This window comes from Sporothrix brasiliensis (assembly GCF_000820605.1).
Source record: "Sporothrix brasiliensis 5110 chromosome Unknown Cont22, whole genome shotgun sequence".
In the NCBI taxonomy this organism is placed as follows: domain Eukaryota; kingdom Fungi; phylum Ascomycota; class Sordariomycetes; order Ophiostomatales; family Ophiostomataceae; genus Sporothrix; species Sporothrix brasiliensis.
Genome location: NW_024467141.1, coordinates 2,063,237 through 2,087,340, shown reverse-complemented (window position 1 = coordinate 2,087,340; position 24,104 = coordinate 2,063,237). Strand labels below are relative to the sequence as shown.

General features: G+C 57.9%; 8 protein-coding genes across 8 annotated transcripts; 5 read left to right on the top strand and 3 right to left on the bottom strand.

Moving 5' to 3' along the window:
- Positions 1 to 3,578: 3,578 nt before the first annotated feature.
- Positions 3,579 to 6,681, top strand: SPBR_08119 (uncharacterized protein; the record flags this gene model as incomplete). The annotated part of the gene is made up of 2 exons (XM_040766357.1): positions 3,579 to 3,635; positions 3,706 to 6,681. The coding sequence occupies 2 exons, from the start codon at positions 3,579 to 3,581 to the stop codon at positions 6,679 to 6,681; spliced, it is 3,033 nt and encodes a 1,010-aa protein (XP_040614869.1).
- Positions 6,682 to 6,713: 32 nt separating this feature from the next.
- Positions 6,714 to 7,013, top strand: SPBR_08766 (uncharacterized protein; the record flags this gene model as incomplete). The annotated part of the gene is made up of 1 exon (XM_040767004.1): positions 6,714 to 7,013. One exon carries the CDS (start codon positions 6,714 to 6,716, stop codon positions 7,011 to 7,013), a length of 300 nt encoding a protein of 99 aa, XP_040614868.1.
- A 501-nt stretch (positions 7,014 to 7,514) lies between these two features.
- Positions 7,515 to 9,823, bottom strand: SPBR_08205 (uncharacterized protein; the record flags this gene model as incomplete). Its single annotated transcript, XM_040766443.1, has 3 exons — positions 7,515 to 9,260; positions 9,312 to 9,482; positions 9,683 to 9,823. 3 exons carry the CDS (start codon positions 9,821 to 9,823, stop codon positions 7,515 to 7,517), a joined length of 2,058 nt encoding a protein of 685 aa, XP_040614867.1.
- A 1,312-nt stretch (positions 9,824 to 11,135) lies between these two features.
- Positions 11,136 to 12,761, top strand: SPBR_08376 (ferredoxin--NADP+ reductase; the record flags this gene model as incomplete). The annotated part of the gene is made up of 1 exon (XM_040766614.1): positions 11,136 to 12,761. One exon carries the CDS (start codon positions 11,136 to 11,138, stop codon positions 12,759 to 12,761), a length of 1,626 nt encoding a protein of 541 aa, XP_040614866.1.
- Positions 12,762 to 13,009: 248 nt separating this feature from the next.
- On the bottom strand, positions 13,010 to 14,035 carry SPBR_08572 (electron transfer flavoprotein alpha subunit; the record flags this gene model as incomplete). The annotated part of the gene is made up of 1 exon (XM_040766810.1): positions 13,010 to 14,035. One exon carries the CDS (start codon positions 14,033 to 14,035, stop codon positions 13,010 to 13,012), a length of 1,026 nt encoding a protein of 341 aa, XP_040614865.1.
- Positions 14,036 to 15,030: 995 nt separating this feature from the next.
- SPBR_08168 (uncharacterized protein) lies at positions 15,031 to 17,577 on the top strand (the record flags this gene model as incomplete). Its single annotated transcript, XM_040766406.1, has 2 exons — positions 15,031 to 15,142; positions 15,263 to 17,577. 2 exons carry the CDS (start codon positions 15,031 to 15,033, stop codon positions 17,575 to 17,577), a joined length of 2,427 nt encoding a protein of 808 aa, XP_040614864.1.
- Positions 17,578 to 18,512: 935 nt separating this feature from the next.
- Positions 18,513 to 20,486, bottom strand: SPBR_08271 (carnitine O-acetyltransferase; the record flags this gene model as incomplete). Its single annotated transcript, XM_040766509.1, has 2 exons — positions 18,513 to 20,323; positions 20,438 to 20,486. The coding sequence occupies 2 exons, from the start codon at positions 20,484 to 20,486 to the stop codon at positions 18,513 to 18,515; spliced, it is 1,860 nt and encodes a 619-aa protein (XP_040614863.1).
- Positions 20,487 to 22,695: 2,209 nt separating this feature from the next.
- Positions 22,696 to 23,656, top strand: SPBR_08589 (uncharacterized protein; the record flags this gene model as incomplete). The annotated part of the gene is made up of 3 exons (XM_040766827.1): positions 22,696 to 22,771; positions 22,876 to 22,905; positions 22,992 to 23,656. 3 exons carry the CDS (start codon positions 22,696 to 22,698, stop codon positions 23,654 to 23,656), a joined length of 771 nt encoding a protein of 256 aa, XP_040614862.1.
- Between the last annotated feature and the right edge of the window lie 448 nt (positions 23,657 to 24,104).

Here is a 24,104-nt window from a genome sequence, read left to right as displayed (position 1 = left end):
TCCGCAGGAGATTAGAAGTAGCGCCTTCCCGTTTTAAGCCAACTTCTGGTAAGAGCAGCGACGATCGGGGGACCAAAACCGTTCAGTTGCTTGTGTCCTTCCCCATTTTGACAATTTTGTTCGTACGACAGGTCCCCAGTGCTGATTCGCACCTGCCGAGTCGAAAAAGGTGCAATTGCGCTCGTACAGAGCGTTTTCACGGAAGGAACTAAAAACAAGTATAAGGCAGGCGCGCAATTGTTCAAAATTGTGCAATTGCAGGAACGCCCGTGGCTGTTGTCTCCGCTGCCTTCCTAAATAGTCTCATAGTGTCCCCGACAAGTGGGTTGTGGAGCAGCAAAAATGGCAAAATCCTTAGGCCCCGTCTTGATTTTGTGCTTGTTGCGTCTCTGCAGTTTTTTTCTTTGCTTTCCAGCCAACCCGCCCTGTTCCCTCGTTTTCTCTTTTTTTCTTTGTATGGCCGACAATTATGCCTCATGCTCTGTCGTGCCGCGCGCGATGTCCGTCTGCCTCTTAAGTGGTCTCGACCGCCAGCCACAAAGCATGCGACTAAAAAAAAAAAAAAAAAAAAAAAAAAAAAAAACGAATAGAAGAAGAAAAACAAGAAATAAAAAATATAAACAATAGAACAAAGAAAGGGAAGACTAGGAACGTGACTCGATAGGCAACGAATGTCAGCACACAGCCATTGGCCATTTCGAGCTGCATGTGGTACTGATACGCCACATCCAAGACGACCGATGACGACGGCAACGCAAGGCTCTCCCAAACTGTTACAAGGGAAAGCTTCCTACGCTACTGCATGCCTGCAACGCTGCAAGGTGCTGATTTCGTTTGGGCCTTGCTTGAGCGATCGTATGGGTGACCTCTACTTCGGATGGTGACACCGATGGGGGAGGGTCGCATTGGCTGCTATCTGCGTCCAGCATGGCTTACAGAGTGGCTGAGTTTTTCTTTGGCAAATGTTGCAGGTTTGAAGTCTCGTGTTGCGTGTTTTTGGCGTTCTTTTTTTTACTGGTTTCATGCTAACCTTATCCTCTTTCACTAGTTTCTGGTTCTTTTGTACTCTCCCATTGCGTAAGTTGAAAAACTTTGGCCTGCAGTAGTCTCCTCCGCGGTTGCCGACTATTTGCGCTCGACTCTGGCCACGCGTCTGTGACTGCTCGGAAGCTTCCGTTGCCTGTCAACGTTGGTGTTCCTGGCTGCCGCTCAACTCGGGGATGGAAACTCGTGGAGATAACAACAAGGCTGGGCTGGGGGACGCAGTCCAAATACAGTTTACACTCTGTACGCCAAGCATGTTTGGAATGGAGTCGCCTAAGCTGCTTCTGAAGCTACATCGAGTAGCATCGGCGTCAAAACCGTCAAAAAGATCTAGACCTTTGACTTCGTTCGATGGCCCCGTCTGACCGTTTTTGCGGCCGTCACCACGTTTCGTTGGCACACGGCTAACTTAGCTCATTGGATGCGCCATTGTCTGTGACATGTGCACTGCACCCTGGTCCACTAACTTGGCTCGACAACACCACTGGCGGTTCAAACGCTGTTCTTGCAACTCGTGAATGGGATCAATCGCCGAGAACACATGCCAGCAAATTGTGGCCAACTCGCCTTGTCGTCCCGTCTAGCCTCGCCTCCATTTTCATAGGGTTCCAACATGCAGCACGGGACAAAGGTTTACCAACCGCTTTTAGTTGCCGCCCTTTGAAGCTCTCGCCTCTTGGCACATTGTGTTTTTATAAGAAGCCACTGCGAAATCACCCATCTCAAATTGATGGAGCTCATCACACAGCCATGTCTGACCGCTCCAAGGCTGTTGGACAACATCAGTACCGCTGATTTTACTATCGCAAGCAGATTGAGACAATCTTCCTAGCTGGATAATCAAAATGGTCGGCCCGGGTGCGGGCGAATATCAACCATCCCAGTTTCATAGGCCCGGGACGGCTGGAAAAGGTACAAAGGCTGTCGACGGGGAATCTTCAAACCCGCGGACAAATGGCCAAAGGGCCAATATCGATGCCAGCCCCTGGCTGTTGGCCAACATGCAGACAAATTATGAAGCAAGAAAAGCCATTTGGCTGGCGCACATTCTTGCATCTGAAGGAAGCCAGCCGAGTCCAGCAAGCCACAAGTGGCAAGATGCCTGACCCGGGTCCGAGCGAAGCGCCTCAACCCGCCAGACCTGTCTGGCCTTCCAGACTACTGCAACGCCAACATGCACGAGGATGGTCTACGGCGTTTTGACAGACTTGTCGGCGTCATCACTATGTTAGCCCCCGCGAGAAGTAGCACTCGCGTCCAATGCTGCTTTTACGACGTAATTACTACGTATTTGAATCAAGTCACAATATCTCGCGAGCATTGAAGCGCTTCTACATGCGGCACAGCAGCCAAGATACCAGCCTTGTCCAACCAAGAAAACAGCATTTCCATGCCAACTTTCCTTATCCGCACACGGCAGCGCATGTCCGTCTTATTTCGGTATCAGCCCAATTAGCAAGCATGGCCAAGAGACGTTCAACTGTGTTCAGCCTCATCGTCGCAGAGAAGCTTTTCCCCAAAGGCTGAGCAAATCGCTCGCACCACAGACGACGTCTTCCTTCATGTCTACAAGGATTCACGTCCCAATGCCGTTGCCGGTACTCCGAACATTGTTTCTGCAAACGCAACTACGTGCCTGACGTTTCTTCCAGATTGTTCGACACCATTTCACATAGCAAAACGTTATGAGAAACGGCCCACGGGTGCGAACCAATCCCAAAACGGAGCCCTGGGCACTGCAAAGTCACACCTTTATTAATTGTGATGGGCAAGGATTAGTCCTCCACATCCTGTCGTAAAATCATGCGGAGTTCGCGAATCGACGGAGTACACCTTGCAAAGGACACGAGCCAATATTTTTCACGTTGGGCGGCCAAGGATGAATTCAGCGAAAACGGGCAACACGGCTCGTGCCATTCTCCGTTTCTTCATTGAAACAACTCTCGGCAGCTTTGATGTCAAATTATAGGTGGATCCTACTTTCAAACAGCACATTCGCACGCCTGTGCCCGCGTTACCTGGACAGTTCTGCCATGGTCGGATGAAGCTCGAAACCAATTTCCCATCTGACAGCCGTTACAGGTAGGGCCTTGGCAAATGCCAGGGTGAGAGATCACCACTGGATGTCATCGTCAGGGGTTCCTCCAAATGGAATCGAGTCACGTGCATAAGAACGAATGTTGACATGACCAAGCCACTCAAATTAGTCATCAATATCGCGCTAGTCTATATCAGGCAACCTCTGTCAGTTTTGTCGCAACGCCTGTGGCTTGTGCCCTATGGCGGGGCGTCTCTTAACAGCCGAAGACGCGACGCGTTTTGGAGACGAGGCTGACCAAACGTCGAAACGGTGCCATGCCGATGTGACGCCACAGGAGCTTTGAACGACATTCCGAGGCGGCCGTATTGCGACCGTTGACTCTGCAGCTTTGTAGACGTCCCGAAAAATCAACGCACGCCAGACATTACGACGCACTCTCCACCTTACAGGCTCGAATATGATTTTGTCTTGTCCCCTCTGATCGGCGTCAACGATGGCGGCAACGTCGGCAGCGGCGGCCGTGACGATCAAAGCAATTGACGCCTCGGCTGTATGTTGTTTCGCTTGCTCTCTCGCCGAACCCTTCCTTGTAACTCGAATGCTAAATCTCACAATCGCAGGTGCATCGCATTCAGTCTGGCCAGGTCATTGTCAACTTGTGCTCCGTCGCCAAGGAGCTCGTCGAGAACAGCCTCGACGCCGGCGCCACGAGCATCGAGGTCCGCTTCAAGAACCAGGGACTCGACGCTATCGAGGTCCAGGACAACGGTTCCGGCATTGCCCCGCAAAACTATGCCAACCTCGCGCTCAAGCACTACACCTCCAAGCTCGCCACCTACGACGACCTCGACACTCTCCAGACCTTTGGCTTCCGCGGCGAGGCGCTGTCGTCGCTGTGCGCTCTCTCGCGCTTTTCCGTCACGACATGCCTGGCGGCCGACGTCCCCAAAGGCACACGGCTTGACTTTGAAACATCCGGCCGGTTGGGGTCGACGAGCGTCGTCGCCGCGCAAAAAGGCACCACCGTCTCCGTCGAGGGCCTGTTTTGGAACCTGCCCGTGCGCCGGCGCGAGCTCGAGCGCAACATCAAGCGTGAGTGGGCCAAGGTCATTGGGCTACTCAACCAGTACGCCTGCATCCAGACGGGTGTCAAGTTCACCGTGTCGCAGCAGCCGAGCAAGGGCAAGAAGGTCGTCCTCTTCTCCACCAAGGGCAACGCCGCTACGCGCGAAAACATTATCAATGTGTTTGGCGCCAAGACCATGGGCGCGCTGCTCGCGCTCGACCTGACCCTGGAGATGGCCGCGACCAAGCGCACCACAACAAGCATCGGAGGTGCATCGCCCACCCACAATGTCCACGTCAGCGGATACGTCTCGCGGCCTGCACACGGCCAGGGCCGCCAGACCCCGGACCGCCAGATGTTTTACGTCAACGGCCGGCCGTGCAAGCTGCCGCAGTTTGCCCAGCTGTTTGGCGAGGTCTACCGCTCCTACAATAGTGGACAGTCGCCGTTTATATTTGCCGACATCCAACTCGACACGCATCTGTACGACGTCAATGTCAGCCCGGACAAGCAGACCATCCTGCTGCATGATCAAGGTCGTATGCTGGACACGCTGCGCGAGTCGCTCATTGAGCTGTTTGAGAAGCAGGACATTACTGTGCCCATCGGGCAGCTGTCCTCCCAGAAGCTGACTGCCTTTAAGAAAGCAGCAGCACCGCCTTCTGCGCCATCGTCTGCTGCTGCCACCGCGAGTGCCAAGAGTGCACCCCTGTCAAGGCCGGTACAGGGCAAAGAGAGCGATGACGAAGAGGCTGGTGAACAGCGGCTGCCACAAGTTATCGCTGAGACTCCTGCTGGGGATGTCGATCGCTCTGGCCACAACACCAATAATGCAAGCAGTGCTGTAAAAGACGGCACAGATGAGCCTGAAGCTGCACAAGTCAGGGAGGAGATCTCCGCCTCATTGCCAACACCAAACCAATACCAAGCACGAGAGGACGCATCGAACGTCGTTGTGTACCCCGGCCCGCGCAAGCGACTGTCCGATGAAATCGCGACTGTGACCGTCGGTGGTGCAACTGTGTCGATGCCTGTCTTGTCCAGCGCCAGCGCAAAGCGGCCGAAAACCACAGCCGTTGGCAACTCGGCACGAGACAGCCGGCCTATGGCCGCAACGGCCGCAACCAAAGGGCAGAAAGCGAAGAGGACAAAGGCACAATTGCCGTCTTTCGGAGGGCGTTTAACGCAAATGTTTTCTGCTGCAAGACGCCCATCGCAAGAGGATGAGGAAGAGGCCGATGAGGTGATGGACGACGGGGACGAAGAGGATGACGATGCCGAAGAATTCATCGGCGAAGACGACGGAACAGAGAGAAGCTCTGAAGATGAAGACGTCGACGAAGAAATGGGCCACAGGCCAGATGCAGAAGTTGACGACGAGGCTGATGAAGATCTCCATCAAGAAATGCCCGGCGATGATGGGGGTGACAAAGATCCGCTCAGTGCAGAGAACGACGATGACGATGACCACCTGTCAAATCCATTGCCAACGGAGAACACCACAATGAAACCAAAAACACCGGACGAGCACCATCAAATGGACGATGTTGAAGACATTGTACGCGATGCTGGTAGAGCGCCGGAGGAAGTCGAGGTTGAAGCCGACGAAGAAGCCGACGAAGAAGCCGACGAAGAGGACGACGATGGGGATGGAACCGATCCTGTCCTCCAAAACGGCCGTTCTTCTACCACTACGGAAGCACGTGGATATACCGACGAAGAGAAGCGCAGTCGCGTCTTTTTGAAACCAGGCGGCTCCAAAAAGCGGCACGAGACTCTGCAGCTCGTCCAAGTCCTCAAAACCAACGAAGCCCTGGTTAGAAAGCAGGCCCTGTCATGGCACACGTCATGCTCGCAAAACGAGGGCAACGGTGACAAAAAATCCCGGAGTGCCGCCGGCGATGGGAACGACGACGCCCGTACCGACACAAGCGGCGGCCTTGACGACACTGAGGCCGTCGCAGAGGCCAAGCTCGCGCTGACCATTGTCAAGAGCGACTTTGCCAAGATGCGCGTCATTGGGCAGTTCAACCTGGGCTTTATCCTTGCCGTCCGCGAAGCGACCCGCGTGGGCGAAGAGGACGTCGATGACGACGGTGACGTTGACGGCGCTGACGGCGAACGTGGTGCTAGGCAGAGCGCTGCGCCCAAACTGGACGACGAGCTCTTTATCATCGATCAGCACGCGTCCGACGAAAAGTACAACTTTGAGCGCCTGCAGGCCAGCACCGTCGTCCAGTCCCAGCGGCTCGTGCAGCCCAAGCGCCTCGAGCTCACCGCCGTCGAGGAAGAAATCGTCCTCGAGCACCTGCCTGCGCTCGCCGCCAATGGGTTCGTCGTCGACGCCGTCCTCGACGGCTCGGAGCCCGTCGGCAGTCGCTGCCGCCTGCGTACCCTCCCGCTGAGTCGCGAGACGACCTTTGACTTGACGGATCTGGAGGAGCTGATTGCCCTCCTCGGCGACCACGGCGACAGCCACGACCATGGCCGTGATCATGACCACGGCGGGGCGTGCCGGGCAGCCAGCTGACCGCCGTGCCCCGCCCGGCCAAGGTGCGCAAAATGTTTGCGATGCGGGCGTGCCGCAGCAGCATCATGATTGGCAAAGCGCTGTCGCGGCGCCAGATGGCATCGGTGCTGTCGCACATGGGCGAGATGGACAAGCCGTGGAACTGTCCGCACGGGCGTCCGACGATGCGGCACCTTTGCAGTCTGGGCGCCGCCTGGGACAAGAGTGGTCGCTCCTGGGGCGGCGGTGGTCCAGACGTCGACGACAACCTGGAACAGGGGGACAACCAACCCATCCACAACACCGAATGGGGTCGTTTTCTTAGGAAGAGAAGGCGAGCTGCCAAGACATGACCGGACTGGCAGGCTGGGATGGTTTCATTTAGCAAGCCATTGAGCAAGTCGTTTACCATTTGATTTTTGGAATATTGTGAGACGTGCACAACCACGACATTATAACATCACTGGGACGTATTGGAAAACGAAAATCAAAAAGGAGTACTTGGCTACAAAGTGGTATTATTCTACCTAAGAGAGCGAGTCCATGTATTGGGCCGCAAAATATGAGAGATACATCAAACAAGAAATATTGCAAACCCAAATAACGCCGTTTGACATGTGCGATGATATCTTCCAACAGCCGCCAAACCCCATTTCCATATGAGAGTTCCCTTCGTTACGTCGGAGGCCGACCCAATTTGACTCTTTGCCTCTTCCCCAGACCAACGTCCAAATAAGCACCAGAAATACCGGAAATACCGAGAAACATCGGATATCATCACCACCTTGTCGTATGAATGGATTATTAGTGAAAGAGGCGGAAGACATCAGTTGCATGTACCGATATTCCCCAACTCAGTTGTTGTACGTGCTGTACCGATTGAAGGCCCTGCCTTCTTCGGCAATCTTGCCGCTCACGTTCCGCCGGCTAAAGGTGTTGGCCGCGCCAGCGTTGTTGTCGCCGTAGTACAGGTAACGGTCACTGCCCAGATCGTAGTCGTTGCCACTCGAAACCTGCCGTGTTCCGCTCGGGCTGCCAGCCCCCAAGTCCTCGCCCACCATAATAGGTGGCGTGGCCGACTTCAGCTGACCGTACGGCTTGCTGTAGAAGTCGTCCTCCTTCTGCACGCTGCTCTGACGACTCCGAGGAGCCCAGGTCCAGCGTTTCGTTGGCGTACGAGACACCTTCGAGTCAGGCTTTTGCTGCGTCTCCTGTGGCGAGAGCTTGCCCTTTGTAAGGCCACGTCCAATATCCTTTGTGGGGCTGCTTTTGCCATCCTTGGCGATACTGGACTTCATTGCGTCGGCAATATCGACCGTATAGCCACCGCTCACACGACGGTCGTTAATAGGCACCTCGCCAAGTACGTTTCCATTGTGCGTGGTGCTGGTGTGGACGGACGAGGTCATTGATGGGACGGTAGATGCAGGACGTTCCTGGCGGAACGGAGTCTTTGTGCGCGGGAGCGTCGGGTTCGAACGGAGGGGATTCGGGCGGTTGGAATCACCGCCATCATCGTAGCTGTAGTGATTGTACGGGGCGTTCTCGTCGTCGTCGTCGTCAATGTCATGGCGGTGCACGGTATCCGTATCCGACACCTCTCCCTCCGAGTCGTGGAAATCGTATGCCTGGCTGACGACCTCATAGTTCCGCCGCTTGCCCGAGGCGTTGAGGACCATAGTGTTAAGAGCCGCGTTGCGCTGCTGGGTGCGGTTGACCATGGAATCCGTCGCTTGCCACGTCTCAGTGAACTTGCCAGGGCGGCCGCCGTCGTTGGCGCCGTCGGTGATGCCAAGACCGGCCGGGGAGTTGGAGCTGTTGGGCGTGCCAGATTGGGGGCGGCTGCTGGGCCGTCCACTGTGGTAGCTAAGGCGAGAGCTGGGCGAGTTGGCGTAGCCACCGTCGTTGAGCGGGACCTCGGCGTAAGAGCCACGTCCGCTGTTCGGTGTATTCACCATCGACGAGCGCTTCAGGTTAGCCAGAGAGCTGCGTGCCGAGTTCGATGAAGGGCTGTTCTGGCTGGGAAGAGTGAGACGGGGATCGCTAGACGAGATGGTGGCCTGGGAGCCTGTCCGCGTGTGCAGGAAGGGAACCGAGGGCGGACGGCTGAGCAAGCCCTTGTCATTGTCAAGGCTGGACAGCGACTCAAACGTGTCAGCTGTGGCAATCGAGGACTTGTTCCGTGCATGCTGCTGCTTCTGCATATCCTTGAGCTGCTTTTGCTGGCGCTTCTTCGACCGCGTGGTGTAGCGGTCCTCGAGCGGGTTCATATCGGGCGGCATTTGAGCAATCTGGCGGAACTTGAGCGCAAGCCAGAAAGAGACGACCAGCGACAAACCATGCAGGCCACCGGAACCAATCAGAGTGTAGTAAAACGATGTGACAAGGTACGGCACATAAGTCTGGTCCGTGAGCAGCGTCGTCCACCCGGCGCTGTTGTTCTTGGCAGACATAGCGCCGTATGCGTACAGGGGAAGAACTGAGACATCGGAGAAAGCAGCAAAGACCTGGTAGGCGCCCGAAGATGCTGGCGTCCGGTAGCCAGCGGGCTTGGAGTGGTGGTAGACGCCATAGGCGCTGTGAGCAATGACAAATCCAGCCTGGCCTGTTAGCAAGTGTACGACCCAAGCAACGCAGCTGTATCAACATACCGTGATGCGCAGAACCCAGGTCGTGATGCCGGGCACGCCCGTGATGAGAATGACGAGAACTAGGATAGCCGTTGCGCCGATGAACTGGAGCGCTCGTATGAGCAGCTGAACGACGCGGATGGCCTTGATCCAGGCCTTGGTGGTGCTGCTCATGGTCTTGACGGGCTTGCGCTGTCCGCCGATAACTTCATGAGCGCTTGAGAAAGGTCAGCAAATAGGAAATGGATTACAGGATCAAACGACAAAAGAAAAACGAATGTAAGGGCGACGGGAAAAAAAAAAGAAAGCAGTGAAAGAGTGAAGAATCAGACATCGAAAAGAAGGAAGCCAAACAAACAAGAGACGTACTCAGGATGCCGGTTCAGCTGCACCAATGGTCCCTCTTGCTGGGGCTTGACGGGTTTGGGCTGCCAGCTAGCACGCGTGACGGCCTTGGGATCAAACGGCTTCTCAGGCAACCTCGACGAGCTGTGCTCGGCGTCGTAGAGGAACGGCTGATGATGACTCCCCATGGTGACAGTCGACAAGCGAGAACGAGATCGATCCCAGTCCTTTCCAGTGTGTCCGTTGCTGTTGTCTTGCTGCGTTGCGTTCCAGAGGATAGACGGTGCCTGTGATCCGTGCGGGACTTCGGCTAGATTGACGGCTGCCCTTTCTCAAGTGAATCTAGTGTGCGTTCCTGGGATGTCGAGATGGCGATCATCCGTGTGCGAAGATGTGCGTTTTGGCGATTTGTCGATTTCTTTCGAATAATTTGATCTGTTGATTGTCTCGGCTCCTGTCGTTCTGTCTTTCGATTGATTGCTTTTTCCTGTCAAAACATGAGTACCGTCACAGACGATCTCACGTTGAATGGCAGTTACCAGCAATGTCGTCGTTGGAATGCGCCGGTAAAGGCGAGACAATATCCGTCTGTCTTGGTTGTTGGAGGAAGGGTTTTGATTGCGACAGGAGACGGGATGCAAAACGACGGGAGCAATATGAGAGAGGGGGCGATGGTGAGGTAATAGCAGGCCGGGCGTGCCTTCCTGTTCGTATTCCTCGCATGAAATTATGCCTTTTCGTGCAAGGCAGGCGCAAACCACAGCGCTTCCAGGCCCTGTCTGCATGTTGGAGGCAAGAGCTGTCTGTGTGGTGTGGTGAGAAAGGAAGGGACGCTGTTGCCACAGCAACAACGCTACTGGAATTTGGGTCTCTTGCAAGGCAGGTGCGACTTGAGACAGGACAACGTCGTATTTGGAAGGACATGAGCTTGGCGAAACTTGGGAAAGTGCCACCGCAACAGCATTCCTTACCGAGACACTAAACGAGCATCTGGAAAATCGCATCAAGTTTGGCCAATTCGAGGATTTTCAAGACATGATCAAGGTGAGGCGTGAGGCGGCGCCATTCTGCCCTGCAACTACAGCCCGCACAAGGCAAAAGAGCCAATCGCAATCAAGTACAATCCCGTCTCTGCGCGGCTACGTCAATTCGACAATACCATGCCCTTCGCGATGCAATTGTCCAATGTTGGGTGAAAAGCGTCATTTTTTGGTTCGTTTTCAACAAATCCGAAGGGCAGACGTTTGCCGTCGTATCTACGGGGACACGTCCAGCGACAATGCCAGCGCGCCTCAAAGCTCCGTTCAGCGGAGTTATGAACGAGCGACAGGTACCTGAACGTCCCCAGTTTTCGCTAGTCCAATAGAACGAGCGGCAATCGAAACTCTCGACATAGTGAATGTCCTTGGAATTGTCTTGACAAGAACTCTACCGACACAAATAACAGCCGTGCCTTGACAAAACCGGCTGCAACCCTTGCTGCGACATGCCACTGTCGCTATGCAGCCCGTTATAGCGACTTGCGGCGCGCGATTGCGATCGCCGCGACTGTTTGGATCGGCTGCCTGGAACGTGCGCGGTAGGCTGCAGAGCCAGAACCAGAGCCCATACCAGGCCCGACATGCCTCGGACAGCTCTGGCCGTCGGCCGCTGCGCATGGCCGTGATCGGCTCGGGTCCCGCCGGCTTCTACACGACCTACCGCGTCATGGCCAAGACAGCCGCCCGTGTCGACATGTACGAGGCGCTGCCCGTGCCGTTTGGCCTCGTGCGCTTCGGCGTGGCGCCGGACCACCCGGAGGTCAAGAACTGCCAGGACAAGTTTGAGGGGGTGGCCCAGTCGCCCGATTTCCGGTTTCTGGGCAACGTGGCCGTGGGCGACGGGTCTGCCGCGACCAACAGCATCAGCAGCCACAACCCCGACGGCGGCCATGTACCACTCGCAACCCTCGCCCGCCACTACGATGCCATCGTCTTTGCCTACGGCGCCTCGCGCGACCGCAAGCTCGGCGTGCCCGGCGAGGACCTGCGCGGCGTGTACGCGGCGCGTGACTTTGTGGGCTGGTACAACGGGCTGCCGAGCGGCTCGGACGCTCTGGGCAGCAGCATCGTGGCCGACCTGGTGCGTGCCGACACGGACACAGCAGTGGTCGTTGGCCAGGGCAACGTGGCGCTGGACGTGGCCCGGATGCTGCTGGAGCACGTCGACGTGCTGCGCACGACGGACATGAGCGAGGCGGCGCTCGAGGCGCTGGCTCGCAGCCGCATCAAGCGTGTGCACGTGGTCGGACGCCGCGGCCCCATGCAGGCGGCGTTTACGATCAAGGAGGTGCGCGAGCTCATGAAGCTGCCCGGCGTGGGGCTGCACCCCTGGGATACCTCGACGCTGCTGCCGCCCAAGCTCACGGACCTGCCGCGAGCCCAGCGCAGGCTGATGGAGGTCGTGGCCAAGGGCGCAGCCACGCCGCTGGACCAGGCCAATAAGTCGTGGTCGCTCGACTTCTGCATGGCACCGAAGCACTTTGCCGCCGCCAAGGGGAGCGAGCAAGGCCGCGTGGCGACGGCAGCATTTGAAAAGACACACCTGGCAGCACCCTTTGATGCCAATGCCCAGCCGGAACACACGGGCGAGCTTGTGAACGTGCCGACCCAGCTCGTCTTCCGGTCCATTGGCTATCGGTCGCAGCCGCTGGCCGGGTTTGAGGACCTGGGCATTCCCTTTGACGAGCGGCGCGGCATGATTCTGAACGACGGCCTCGGGCGCGTGCTGCGTGACGTGCGCTCACAGGACGCCAGCATGACGACGGAGCCGTACCCGGGCTTCTACTGCGCAGGATGGGTGAAACGTGGGCCGACCGGTGTTATCGCATCGACCATGGACGATGCTTTCACGACGGCGGACGCCATCGTCAAGGACTGGGAGGCACGGGCGCCGTTCCTTGCTGGCGGCGTGGAGGGCGGCGGCTGGGACGGAGTCAAAGCCGAGGCCGACACGACAGGGGCCAAGGTCGTGTCCTGGGCCGACTGGCAGAAGATTGACCAGGTCGAGCTGGGCAGGGGCAAGGAGCTGGGCAAGCCACGCAGCAAGCTCACACAGACTGCCGACATGCTGGCCGTGCTGGGTTGAAATGCCGCGGGAATGCACTTGTACGATAGACATGAACCTACGCCTTTACGAGCAGAAGTAGCTGAATACAAACGCAAAAGTCAATTCTCCGAGAGCCCTCCAGACATAATGTTGCTACACGTCTAATATAGTTTATGAAATTACCGCCATGCTGTCCAAAACCAGTATTCCCATCGTTTTGATCCCTTCCTTTTGGTTTGCTGTCGTCCGTTTAAGCATCTTTCGTCGCCATGGTCCCTGTCAACCGCTTATGACTTGAGCTTCTCGGTCAGCTCGGGCACCTTCTCGAACAGGTCACCCACCAGGCCAACGTCGGCCACCTGGAAGATGGGCGCCTCGGCATCCTTGTTGATGGCAGCAATGACCTTGCTGTCCTTCATGCCCGCCAGATGCTGGATCGCACCGGAGATGCCGACGGCCATGTACAGCTGCGGCGCCACCACCTTGCCGGTCTGGCCGACCTGCAGGCTGTTGTCGGCGTAGCCGCTGTCGACGGCCGCGCGCGACGCACCCACAGCGGCGCCGATCGCGTCGGCCAGCGGCAGCATGATCTTGTCAAACTCCTCCTTGGACTTGAGGCCGCGGCCACCCGACACAACCTTGCCGGCGGTCGCCAGGTCGGGGCGGTCGGACGTGGCCAGGTCCTCGGAGAGCCACTCGGTCGGGGCCTCGGCCTTGGGGTCGACGCCCTCCTCGACGGCGGCGCTGCCGCTGCCCGCCGTGGCCTCGGAGGCCGGGAAGGCGGTGCCGCGGATGGTCAGGAGCTTGATGGGGTCGGTCGACTCGACCGTGGCAATGGCGTTGCCGGCGTAGATGGGGCGGACAAACGTCGAGTCGCTCTCGACGCTGGTGACGTCGGACACGGGCTGGACGTCGAGCAGGGCGGCGACGCGGGGCATCAGGTTCTTGCCAAAGGCCGTGTGGCCCGCCAGCACGTGCGTGTAGCCGCCCTTCTTGATGTTCTCGGCCAGCAGCGGCGCGTAGTTCTCGGGCAGGCCCTTGTCGTAGGCGGCGCTGTCGACGACGACGACCTTTTCGAGGCCGTCGATCTTGGCCACCTCGTCGGCGACCGCCTTGACGCCGCTGCCAGCCACAAAGGCGTGCACGGAGCCGCCCAGCTTCTTGGCCGCCGTGACCGCGCTCAGCGAGCCGCTGCTCAGCTGGCCGTTGCGCTGCTCGAGGACGGCGAGAGACGACAGCAGACGGGCGAGGCTGGCGCTTCGCAGCTGCTGCCGGGCCGGGCCAGGGACGGCCCTCCGAACGGTAGACAGCATTGTGGTGGGTGGGGTTGTTCAAAAAGGGAGGACGGTCGAGGAAACGGCAGGGAGCCTGTCGGGAAATCCGGTGAAAAGAACGAGGCGTGCGTTGCAGAGTCCAATTGGCCTGCGTGGGGATGGATCGCGAGGTGAGGAAAAGCGGCTCCAAAAACGCGGCCTCGAAAATCCGACGACGGCTATGAGCGAGAGCGTAGCACCTGCCCCAGCGGAGAAACAAGCTGTAGGCATGGAGGGGCAGGAGCCAGCCAAAGCACTGGCTCGCCGGCTGGAAGCGGCCCGAGGTTGAGTGAGTGGGTGCCCCGTTTTTCGGAGACTCACGCGAACACCAGCGCGTGCTGTGTCATGTGATGGTTCCGCTTAGGTAATAAGTCCTTCCCTTTCCATGCCTCAGGCACCCAGGCAGAAACACCTGCAGCGCGCCTTCCTAGCTTACCAGTTTTTCTGCTCCTGCCCCAAACGCGACACCCCAGCAATCAAATCATAATCCCCATTTGGCAGCAGCGTCCACCCCTTGGAACTCTTTCGCAAATCCACCACCAAATTTCCAGGCGCGAAATTCAAAGGGCGAATCGACCACCGCGATCACGAACCCCCATCGATTCTCGTGGAGCATCATCGCGTCTCGCAACGACCCCGGAGACTGCCCACGCTAGCAACTCGGCGGAACCAACCTCTGTCCTTTTGGGTGCTATTTTTGCCGTTGTTGCTGATCGGTCCAGCTCGCCGTCGTTTACGCAGCTGTTGGTCTGTTGGCTTTTTTCGCCTTGTTTTCGACCATCTTTTTTGTGTCATTTTTCAACCGCCCAACAGTCCCCCTGGGCTTACGCATCACGTCGACCGTCGCGCTTCATTGTGGGCTTTCGATTGACGCGCGATTCGTTTCCTCCGACTCGCATCCGCGCATCTCATCACGACTCGTCACGGCCGTCTGGAATTGACCTTAGAGCACCCCTTTTTCTTCCATCACAATCGCCTCCATCACACACGCCACAATGGATGAGGATACCGTCAACTTCGGCAGCCCTGCCAACGCCGGAACACCATCCAGCAACCCGCCTGTCGCGGCACCACCTGCAGACGAGCCATCGACAACTGCCCCCGAAGGTACGACGTGTGAGAGGACTACTTGAACGATGGGAATGAAAGAAGACGCGGAATGGCGCGTCGATTAGCGGTCGATTGACCCCAGGAACGAATGCTAACATACGGTTTTCGCCTCTTTAGATGTTCACATGGGCGACGGGGATGCCGCAGACACACAAGATGCACCCAGCACAACAGAACCAGCCATCAAGGAGGACAGCGCCACACCCGCCGTAGCAGGCCTTTCCGACAGCGCGCTCAATGCGCCCGAGGCACCAGCAGCCGCGACGAGCGGCGCCGAGGACGAGGAAATGGGCGACGCAGCCAACGGCGGCTCGGCAGACGCGACAGCAGCACAAGCGTCGGGCGACGCGGCTGAAGACACCAAGGTTGACGTGACGGCCGGCGACAACGGCACGCCGGCAGCGGCCGCTGACGAGGGTGCGGCGGAGGCAGCGGGCGAGGCGTCGGGCGAGGCGGACGGCGCTGCCGAGGGCGCTGCTGCCGAGGGCGAGGACGGCGCTGCCAGCACCACCAAGTCCAAGGAGACGGTCGAGAACGCGGCGCGCGAGCACCTCATTACGCAGACGCACGCCATCATCCTCCCCAGCTACAGCACCTGGTTCGACATGAACAAGATTCACAACATTGAGCGGAAAGCCCTGCCCGAGTTCTTCAACAGCCGCAACCGCAGCAAGACCCCGCACGTCTACAAGGACTACCGCGATTTCATGATCAACACCTACCGCCTCAACCCCGTCGAGTACCTGACCGTCACCGCCTGCCGTCGCAACCTGGCAGGCGACGTCTGCGCCATCATGCGCGTGCACGCCTTCCTCGAGCAGTGGGGCCTCATCAACTACCAGGTCGACTACGAGCAGCGCCCGTCGCACGTCGGCCCTCCCTTCACCGGCCACTTCAAGATCATTGCCGACACGCCGCGCGGTCTGCAGCCATGGCAGCCTGCTGCCGATCCCGTCATCGTCGGTGGCAAGAAGCACGGCGACACCGACGCACGCGCCGCCACGGGCGTTGCGCCCAAGTCGGAGCTGAACCTCGAGGTCGGCCGCAACATCTACGAGGCCAACGCGCGCGGCGCCAAGGTCTCCGGTGCCAGCGGCACCGCCGCCGCCGCGTCTGCGGCAGCCAAGACGGAGGCCAAGACGAACAACGAGGCGTCGCACACTGCCGGTGCGACGACGAACGGCACACAGAACGGCACCCCCGCACCGGGCGCACCATCGGCATCCGCTGCTGCTGCCGCCGCCGCCGAAGAGCTGACCAAGAAGCCGAGTGTCAAGGTCAACTGCCACCTGTGCGGCATCGACTGCACCCGCATCTACTACCACAACCCCCAGGCCGAGGGCAACCCGCGCGCCCAGTACGACCTGTGCCCCAGCTGCTACCTCGAAGGCCGCATGGCGGGCAACCAGACCAGCGCGCAGTATCTGCGCATGGAGAACCCCACCTACTCGTCTGTCCTCGACCGCGACGCGCCCTGGAGCGATGCCGAGCTGGTGCGCCTGCTCGAGGCCATTGAGCGCTTCGACGACGACTGGGGCCAAGTGGCCGACCACGTCGGCACGCGCACGCGCGAGGAGTGTGTTTTGCAGTTCCTGCAGCTGGACATTGAGTCCAAGTACCTGGACTCCGAGGTCACGGAGCAGGCCCCCGTGGGCCTGTCGATCCTGGGCGGCGGCGGCGGCCGTCTGCCCTTCAACCAGGCCGACAACCCTGTCATGTCGGTTATTGGTTTCCTGGCCAGCCTGGCGGACCCGGCCAGCACGGCGGCGGCGGCCAACAAGTCGCTGGACGAGCTGAAGCGCGGCCTGCAGAAGAAGCTGGAAGCCGGCGGCGAGGAGGCGGCATCGGACGACAAGGACAAGGATAGCAAGGACAAGGCGGCCACGGCCGGTACGGACGACCGCAACGACGATGCCATGGATGTGGACGGCACGCGGTCGACCGACGTGTCCCTGACGACCAAGACGACCACCACCACAACCACCACGACCACGACGACGTTGAGCAGCGCACAGCAGAACCTGGCCAACCTGCCGCTGGCGTCCATTGGCGCGCGGTCGGGCGGCCTGGCGTCCCACGAGGAGCGCGAGATGACCCGCCTCGTGTCGGCCGCCGTCAACGTCACCCTGCAGAAGATGGAGCTCAAGCTCAAGTACTTTAACGAGATGGAGGCCATCCTGCAGGCCGAGCGCCGCGAGCTCGAGCGCGCGCGCCAGCAGCTGTTCCTCGACCGCCTGTCGTTCAAGCGCCGCGTGCGCGAGGTCCAGGAAAACCTCAAGACCGCCGCCGCCACCGGCGGCGACCAGGGCCTGCGCCTGGCCCAGGACGCCCTCGTCGACGGCCCGCGCCTGGCTTTCCCGCCGGCCACGCCGGCCGGTGGTGTGCAGCCCCTGAGCGCCACGCCCGGTGCGGCGCGGAGTCTGGAGCTGTAACGCGTCTGGGTTGAGTGTGGCGAAACGATCGATGCGAGATCCCGAATTGGGCGTCTGCAGACAGGGCGTAATGCCGTGGTACACGCGGAGATGATTTGGAGAGGCCAGTCCAAGCCATGGGAGCCGGGGACCAGACCGTGAGGAGTCCGAGGAGTGTGGGGGACCGACAGGGAGTGTCTTGTCTGTATTTTGTCTTTATTTTTACCTTTCCCTGTTGTTCTTTTTACAAAGTGTGGCTTGTATCTTACTCTTTTGTTGTCAGGGTGTCATGGGACAATTGCTCTGTTAACGTACTATTGGTTCTATTTCTATTTTTTATTGTTTTTTTGTTTTTTTTTTGCTTTGTACCGGGAAGGAAGAACGTCAAACCCAAAAACAACAAAAATCTTATAGCTAACGAATGGTAGAGCATTGGAAGCTCTTGTTCTCGTCGGGGAGTCTTGTATCTTAGGCGGGAGAGACATTGGCGTTTTATATATCTGTCACAACTAGTTTTCGTTTTCTTTTATGTCCTATTATTTGCCATCCCGTAACTTCGCTTTGTTCTTCACATTTTAATGTGACCACTCTTGACCGTACTTCTGGAATATTCCTATGACTAGTATATTGCATTTTTATTGTTTCATTATTTTCAACATTTATGTTTATGTTTGTTTATTTATTTTTAAAAAAAAAGACAAAAGAAAAGAAAACAACCCAAGTTCAGATTTTCACTGCATTTCCAAAAATCTATCCAAACCATATGTACAAAATAAAGGAATCCCTTTTCATCCGAAACAAGTCGCAACATTTGCTTTTTCCATGATAAAAAGAGACCAAACATCAACATCTCTACACCATCTATGACTCTCATTCGTCGTTGATAGCGACTCTATACTTATGTTTTTTTTCGTCTTCTATAATTTGACCGCTCTTTGACTGGTCCGTCCGCCGTTTTACAGCTTGGCCTTGGTCTCGAGCGAGGGCGTCAGCAGGTCACGGATATCGTTGGCGGCCTCGTTGAGGTAGAAACTCATGCGGTCGCTGCCGAGGCCCTTGGAGACAATGTTGAAGTTGAGGCTGTTCTCGTTGATCATGTAGGCAATGCCGAAGCCCTCGTCGACGACCTGGGACCAGCCGTAGCCATTGAAGTACTCGGAGCTCAGCTGGCTGGTGGACAGGAACCACTTGCTCGAGTAGGCAAAGGCCGGGTCGGCGTAGATGGCGGGGACGGGCTCGTTGGGGTCCAGCAGCTTGCGCAGACCGAACAGGTGACGGTCGACGCCGTAGCCATCGAGAGCGGCCGAGATGTACTCGATGTGGGAGGCAGCCGCCTCGCGGAACAGCTTCTCCTTGGTGGCGGCGTCGGCGCTGTCGTCGCCCATGGCCTTGCAGAAGGCGACGGAGGCCTCCGAAACAGAACGGCAGGTCTCGGTGCGGCCGAGCTGGAAGAAGCGCGTGGCGGCAGACTCGTAGGTAGGGCGGTTCACGCCGTACATCTTGAAGTAGGCCAGCTGGATGACCATCTGGACGTAGGCGTCGGGCGAGACCTTGAACTTCTTGATGAGGCCCTTGCCGTAGCCCTGGTAGGACTGGACGGCCAGCTCGTGGCGGCCAATGATGTCGCGGAAGTGCTCGCCGGCGGCGGCGACGGTCTTGGCAAGCTCCGCGTTGACCTTGAACTCGACAGGGGTGGGCTCGGGCAGGTTGGCGCGGACGGTCGGGTTGTCAAAGTCGAGCTTGTTCTTGAAGATGGCGTCGTTGACCCAATCGTTGAGGCGGTGGGTGGGGGTGCCGTCCATCATGCTGTGCTCGCCCATGAAGCCCGAGGTGCCGTTGTCGCAGACAATGAACTGCAGGGGCTTGTCGAACCAACGGTTCGAGCCGTTGCCGTGCCAGTACTGGTGGGCGCGCTCCTCAAAGGTGACGGGGGCGGCCTCGTCGAGGCAGACCAGGAACGCGGCCGAGTCAATAGCAGCCAGGGACTCGGCGTTGACGGGGGAGGATTCGGCGAGGGCCTTGCGGGCATCGGCCCAGACATCGCGGTTCTCGGTGGTCAGGAAGCCGACCGGGGCGGCGGGCTCCGAGGCAGCGTTGGCGGCGGCGGCGGACAGCTCGTAGACGCGGCGGAACTGGGCCTCGAGCTCGCTTGTGTTGAGCTGGCGGCCGTCGACCTCGTGGAGGACCTTGTAGAAGCGGTTGTTGCGGACAACGACAATGTGCTTGTAGTTGGCCGGGTTGTGCTTTTCGGCGTGGTCCTTGGGGTGGGCGGGGATGCGGTCGCAGTTGAACATCCACTTGTAGCTGTCCATGCAGATGGGGACGCCCTTCATGTACTCGGGCTCCAGGGTGCCCTGGTCGACCATCTTCTTGAACTCGAGGGCGGCGGTGGTGATGGCGGCAGCGCGCTTCGAGGGGTCGCGGCGGCGGCGGTCGTCGCGGTGGGAGTAAAAGTAGGAGACGTAGGGAACGACGGGGTCGCGGTAGGCCAGGTAGGCGGCGTCGTTCCACCACTCGTACAGCCAGTTCTTGGTCTTGGGGTCCGCGCGGCGCGCAAGCAGCTTCTCCTGCAGGCGCTGGCCGACACCGCCGGGGCGGATGAACTCCTGGACGGCGGCCTCGCTCTTGGCGACGTCTTCGGCCGGGTAGAGGGCCCTGAGAGACTTGACATAGCGGGCTGCGGTCTGCTCGAGGGTGGGGACAGGCAGGCGCGGCAGGGACTCCTGGAAGCGCAGCATGGGGCCCTTGGACGTATCCTCGACATAGCCTGGGCGAGAGTTAGTACGGACGCCGGCCAAACACATCACAGCTTGGGCAGAAGCCGGTCGAGTCTCTCCTCAAACGAGGATCACAAGACTGGCTGCCAAAACTCAAAACGCACCCTTGGGCAGCGCCTTCTTGGTGCTGTTGTTTCTCTTGGCGGGAGCCATTGTGAATCCGGTCTGTAGAAAGAAACGTTAGCGCAGGCCAGATTGCAGGACCACGGGCTTTTGAGCTTGGTGCGCACAACGGCGGGCGCAAACACTGCGTTGCTGTGCCCGGCGTCGTCACATGCTCTTTAGCCAGAAGCATCAAAAGAATGGACAGAAACTCACAAGCTGCGTCCTCAACAAACTGCTGGTGCTGGTGCTTGTACTTCTGAGCACAGACGACCTTGCCTCAGCTCGTGCGACTGCTGCAAACATCCCAAACAGGTTGTAGGAGACGGGGGAGGGGGTGACGTTTGGCTTGTGAAAGGGACAGAAACGAAGAGGAAGAGAGGAAGAGAGGAAGTGGAAAGAAGGCCCTGTGGCGCGATGCGTGCTGAGTTTTGTTTTTCTTTTTGGCAGGTTCGGGATGGGAAAGAGCGAGCCTAATGAGTTTAATTTGGTTCTTGCTGTCAAGACGGGGGACCTGGGGTTCGTTGCTTGGAGGTTTTGGAGTTTGGCCCTTGGTTCTTTCTTCTTTCGTGCCTGTGGAGGGTGGGTTGTGTAGCGGAGTCGTCCGATGGGGGGATCGCCGAGGTGCTTTTCGGGAAAGAGCAAGTGTCTTGCGTGCGGGCAGGTCCTACCCAGTCGAGCGCGTGAAAGGGTTACGTGCAGAATACGGAAGGGACAGCGCCAGCGACACGGGCGGTTCTTACCCCAAAGGGGGCGACTCTCCCCACTCCCCACCAAAAAATCACCGAGCTGGGGAATTGTGGCTTTTCCATGTGCCGACAGGTGCAACAAATGTGCTGACCGAGCCGTGGACGAGCTGTGGAATACAAAAAATGCGAGTTCCCCAATCGCGTAGCAACGAAACGAACGACCAGCAGCCACAATACGTCGTACTTTACAGTGTGAAAATGCAAATGGACCGCCAACAGTACGTACAGAAGAGCAGCCGAGTTTCGCGTCGATCGCGCCTTCCCTTTCGTCAGCGCGCGAATTGACCACCGGGTCGGCTTCAGAGCAGGAGCGAACAATGCATCAACCCTCTGTAGGAGCGGTGGCGCGCAAAGAACACTACAAAAGAAAGTGCGAGGCAGGTGCCACTCAACCTTGGTGTCGCCCGTGGGCAAGAAGATGGATGGATCCTGCCTTCCATTGAGCCGAGGTAGGAAGGTGTTTGCCGCGCCGCCAGGTGACAGGAGACCACCTGCTAACACGGCTGCGACCAAAATAAAAATGGAGACGCCTCGCCTCTTTCCCCCAAGTCCGCCGCCCAATAGCCACTAGAGCCCCCACAGTAAGTAAGTTACGTTAAGACTCTGGACGACATGAGACATATTTCTGACTGGAAACATCTATGCGGCCAAGGCTTTCTGGGGACGTCTTGAGCTTAAAAAGGATCATGTTGTGCGAGTGGATATGAATTTGTTTCTTTGAGATTATAATGTAGGACATTTGCAATGAAGCAGCTGGAATAGTCGTCAGCCAATGGTAATGGGACAATGGCTGAGGGCATTGCAACGTTGACACCAGCTTAAAATGTGAAGACAGTGAGATTTTGCGGACGGAAGGGGCTTTTTATCGCCCAAAAGCGCGCAACGGCTGGGCTGTGGTAGGTGTCGTCAAGGACAGACTCGGTGATATCTTGCCGTTGTGGGATAAGGCCGCATTCGCGATGCGGCACTGAGTGGCATACGATATGCGGTAGTCGGGATAAGAGGCAGCCAGATGGCAGATTCACATTTCACCTGCAATCTTGACTGAACTGCCCATTTTGAATATATGCATAAGCTGCATATGCTGACAATTGCCTGGAATCGATGTGCTTGCCAATGCAATGCCCTCTCCCTCGACGACGGAGATGGATTGTGCAAAGTATTGGGAGCAACATAGCAAACACAAGCACAGCGCACAGACGCCCGCATATGTGCACGAATAGATGCTGTCTCAAAGCCGTGATGTTTGGGGCGTTTGTTTACTTTGCTCCTTCCTCCCTTCCTTTGTTGACGTGAGGCTGGCCAAGTTTGTCATGGGGAAGGTGCAGATCAAGACATTGTGGTTGGGCAGGCGCTAAGAAAACGGCACTAGGCGCGCTTCAACGACAGCCTCGCCATTTACTGCGGCACAAATGACTCTCGATCAAGCACGCATCAATTGCCCACGTGCCTCTTTTCTCGGGATCAATCGCACCCAGCTACGTCGAGAGAACACTCACACGACAATCAGCATGGAGGATCAAGTGAGCCGACTGGTGGACAAGGTCTGGGGTCGGTACCTCCGGACGCCGCCTGACCAGCGTGTGCGTGAGTCTCTCTTGTTTCTTGGGTCATGCATGGCCGGTGGGATGGAGATAATCTCGTAGACTTGGGCAATTACTAACCAGCTCTTTACCTTTGCCGTCGTTTAGTGATTGCCATTGGCGGCATTCCTGGCTCTGGTACGTTATGGTGCCCCTTTTGGTGTCCCTTTTGGTGCCCCTTTTGATATTTTTGCGGTGCGCGACGTTCCTGACACTGGTCACAGGGAAAACATCCTTGGCCCGCGCCGTTGCTGCGGCCATCAACCAGAAGCACGCGGAGCAGGCTGGGGTATCTGGGCCGGTTGGTACGGCGGAGCCAACCGAGCCGGTCGCCACGGCCGTGCCCATGGACGGCTTCCATCTCACCCGTGCGCAACTTTCCGCCATGCCCGACCCCGTCCGTGCTCACGCCCGCCGCGGTGCCGAATTTACGTTTGACGGCGCCGCATTTCTGGCGCTGGTGGAACGCCTGCGGACACCCGTCGAGGAACCGGACACGTCCGGGTCCACGTCCGGGTCCGTGGCCACCGTTCTGGCCCCCTCGTTTGACCACGCCATCAAGGACCCCGTCGCCGACGCTATTGCCATTGGCCCGCGCCAGCGCATCGTCCTCTTCGAGGGCAATTACGTCTGTCTCGACAAGGAGCCCTGGCGCACCGCGTCCGACGCCCAGCACATGGACGAGCGCTGGTTTGTGGATGTGGACTTTGCCGTGGCGCGCGCCCGGCTGATCCAGCGGCATATAGCTGCGGGTCTTGCGGCGGACGCCGAAGCGGCAGCAGCGCGGGCCGACGAGAACGACCTCGTCAATGGCGCCGAGATTGTGGCTGGACGGGTGGCGACGATTGACGAGACGATTGTCAGCCGAGAGGACGCCTCGTGGTCATGAAAGGCAGTGAGCCTGGAACAACACGTTTAAAATTCTAAAACCGAGAAGACGTACAAACAGGCAAGATACGATCAAGTGGGGACTCGGGCGATGTAGTCCGGAGAACGCTGACATGCATCGGAGCTGCCACTTGACGAAATGATCCCAGCACCCGGTCTGCTTGCTTGCCTTTCCGGTGTCAGCGCGCGGAGAAATCTGTCTTACCCTTATCCGTGATTTAGCTTTCTGTGCCTTGGCCTCAAGTGATTCGTAGCTCCCATTCTCCGTTCCATGATTTGATTACATGGTCATGGTACATGAAACGAAATAGACGTAAACAAAACATTGACAGGACCATGATAGTTCCAAGATGGATGCATGCAACGGTACATTTAATGTAGACTCGGTGCACGACACATTGTGATCAGCCTCCCACTGATGCACTATGGTGTGCTGCGTTGGGGCAAGT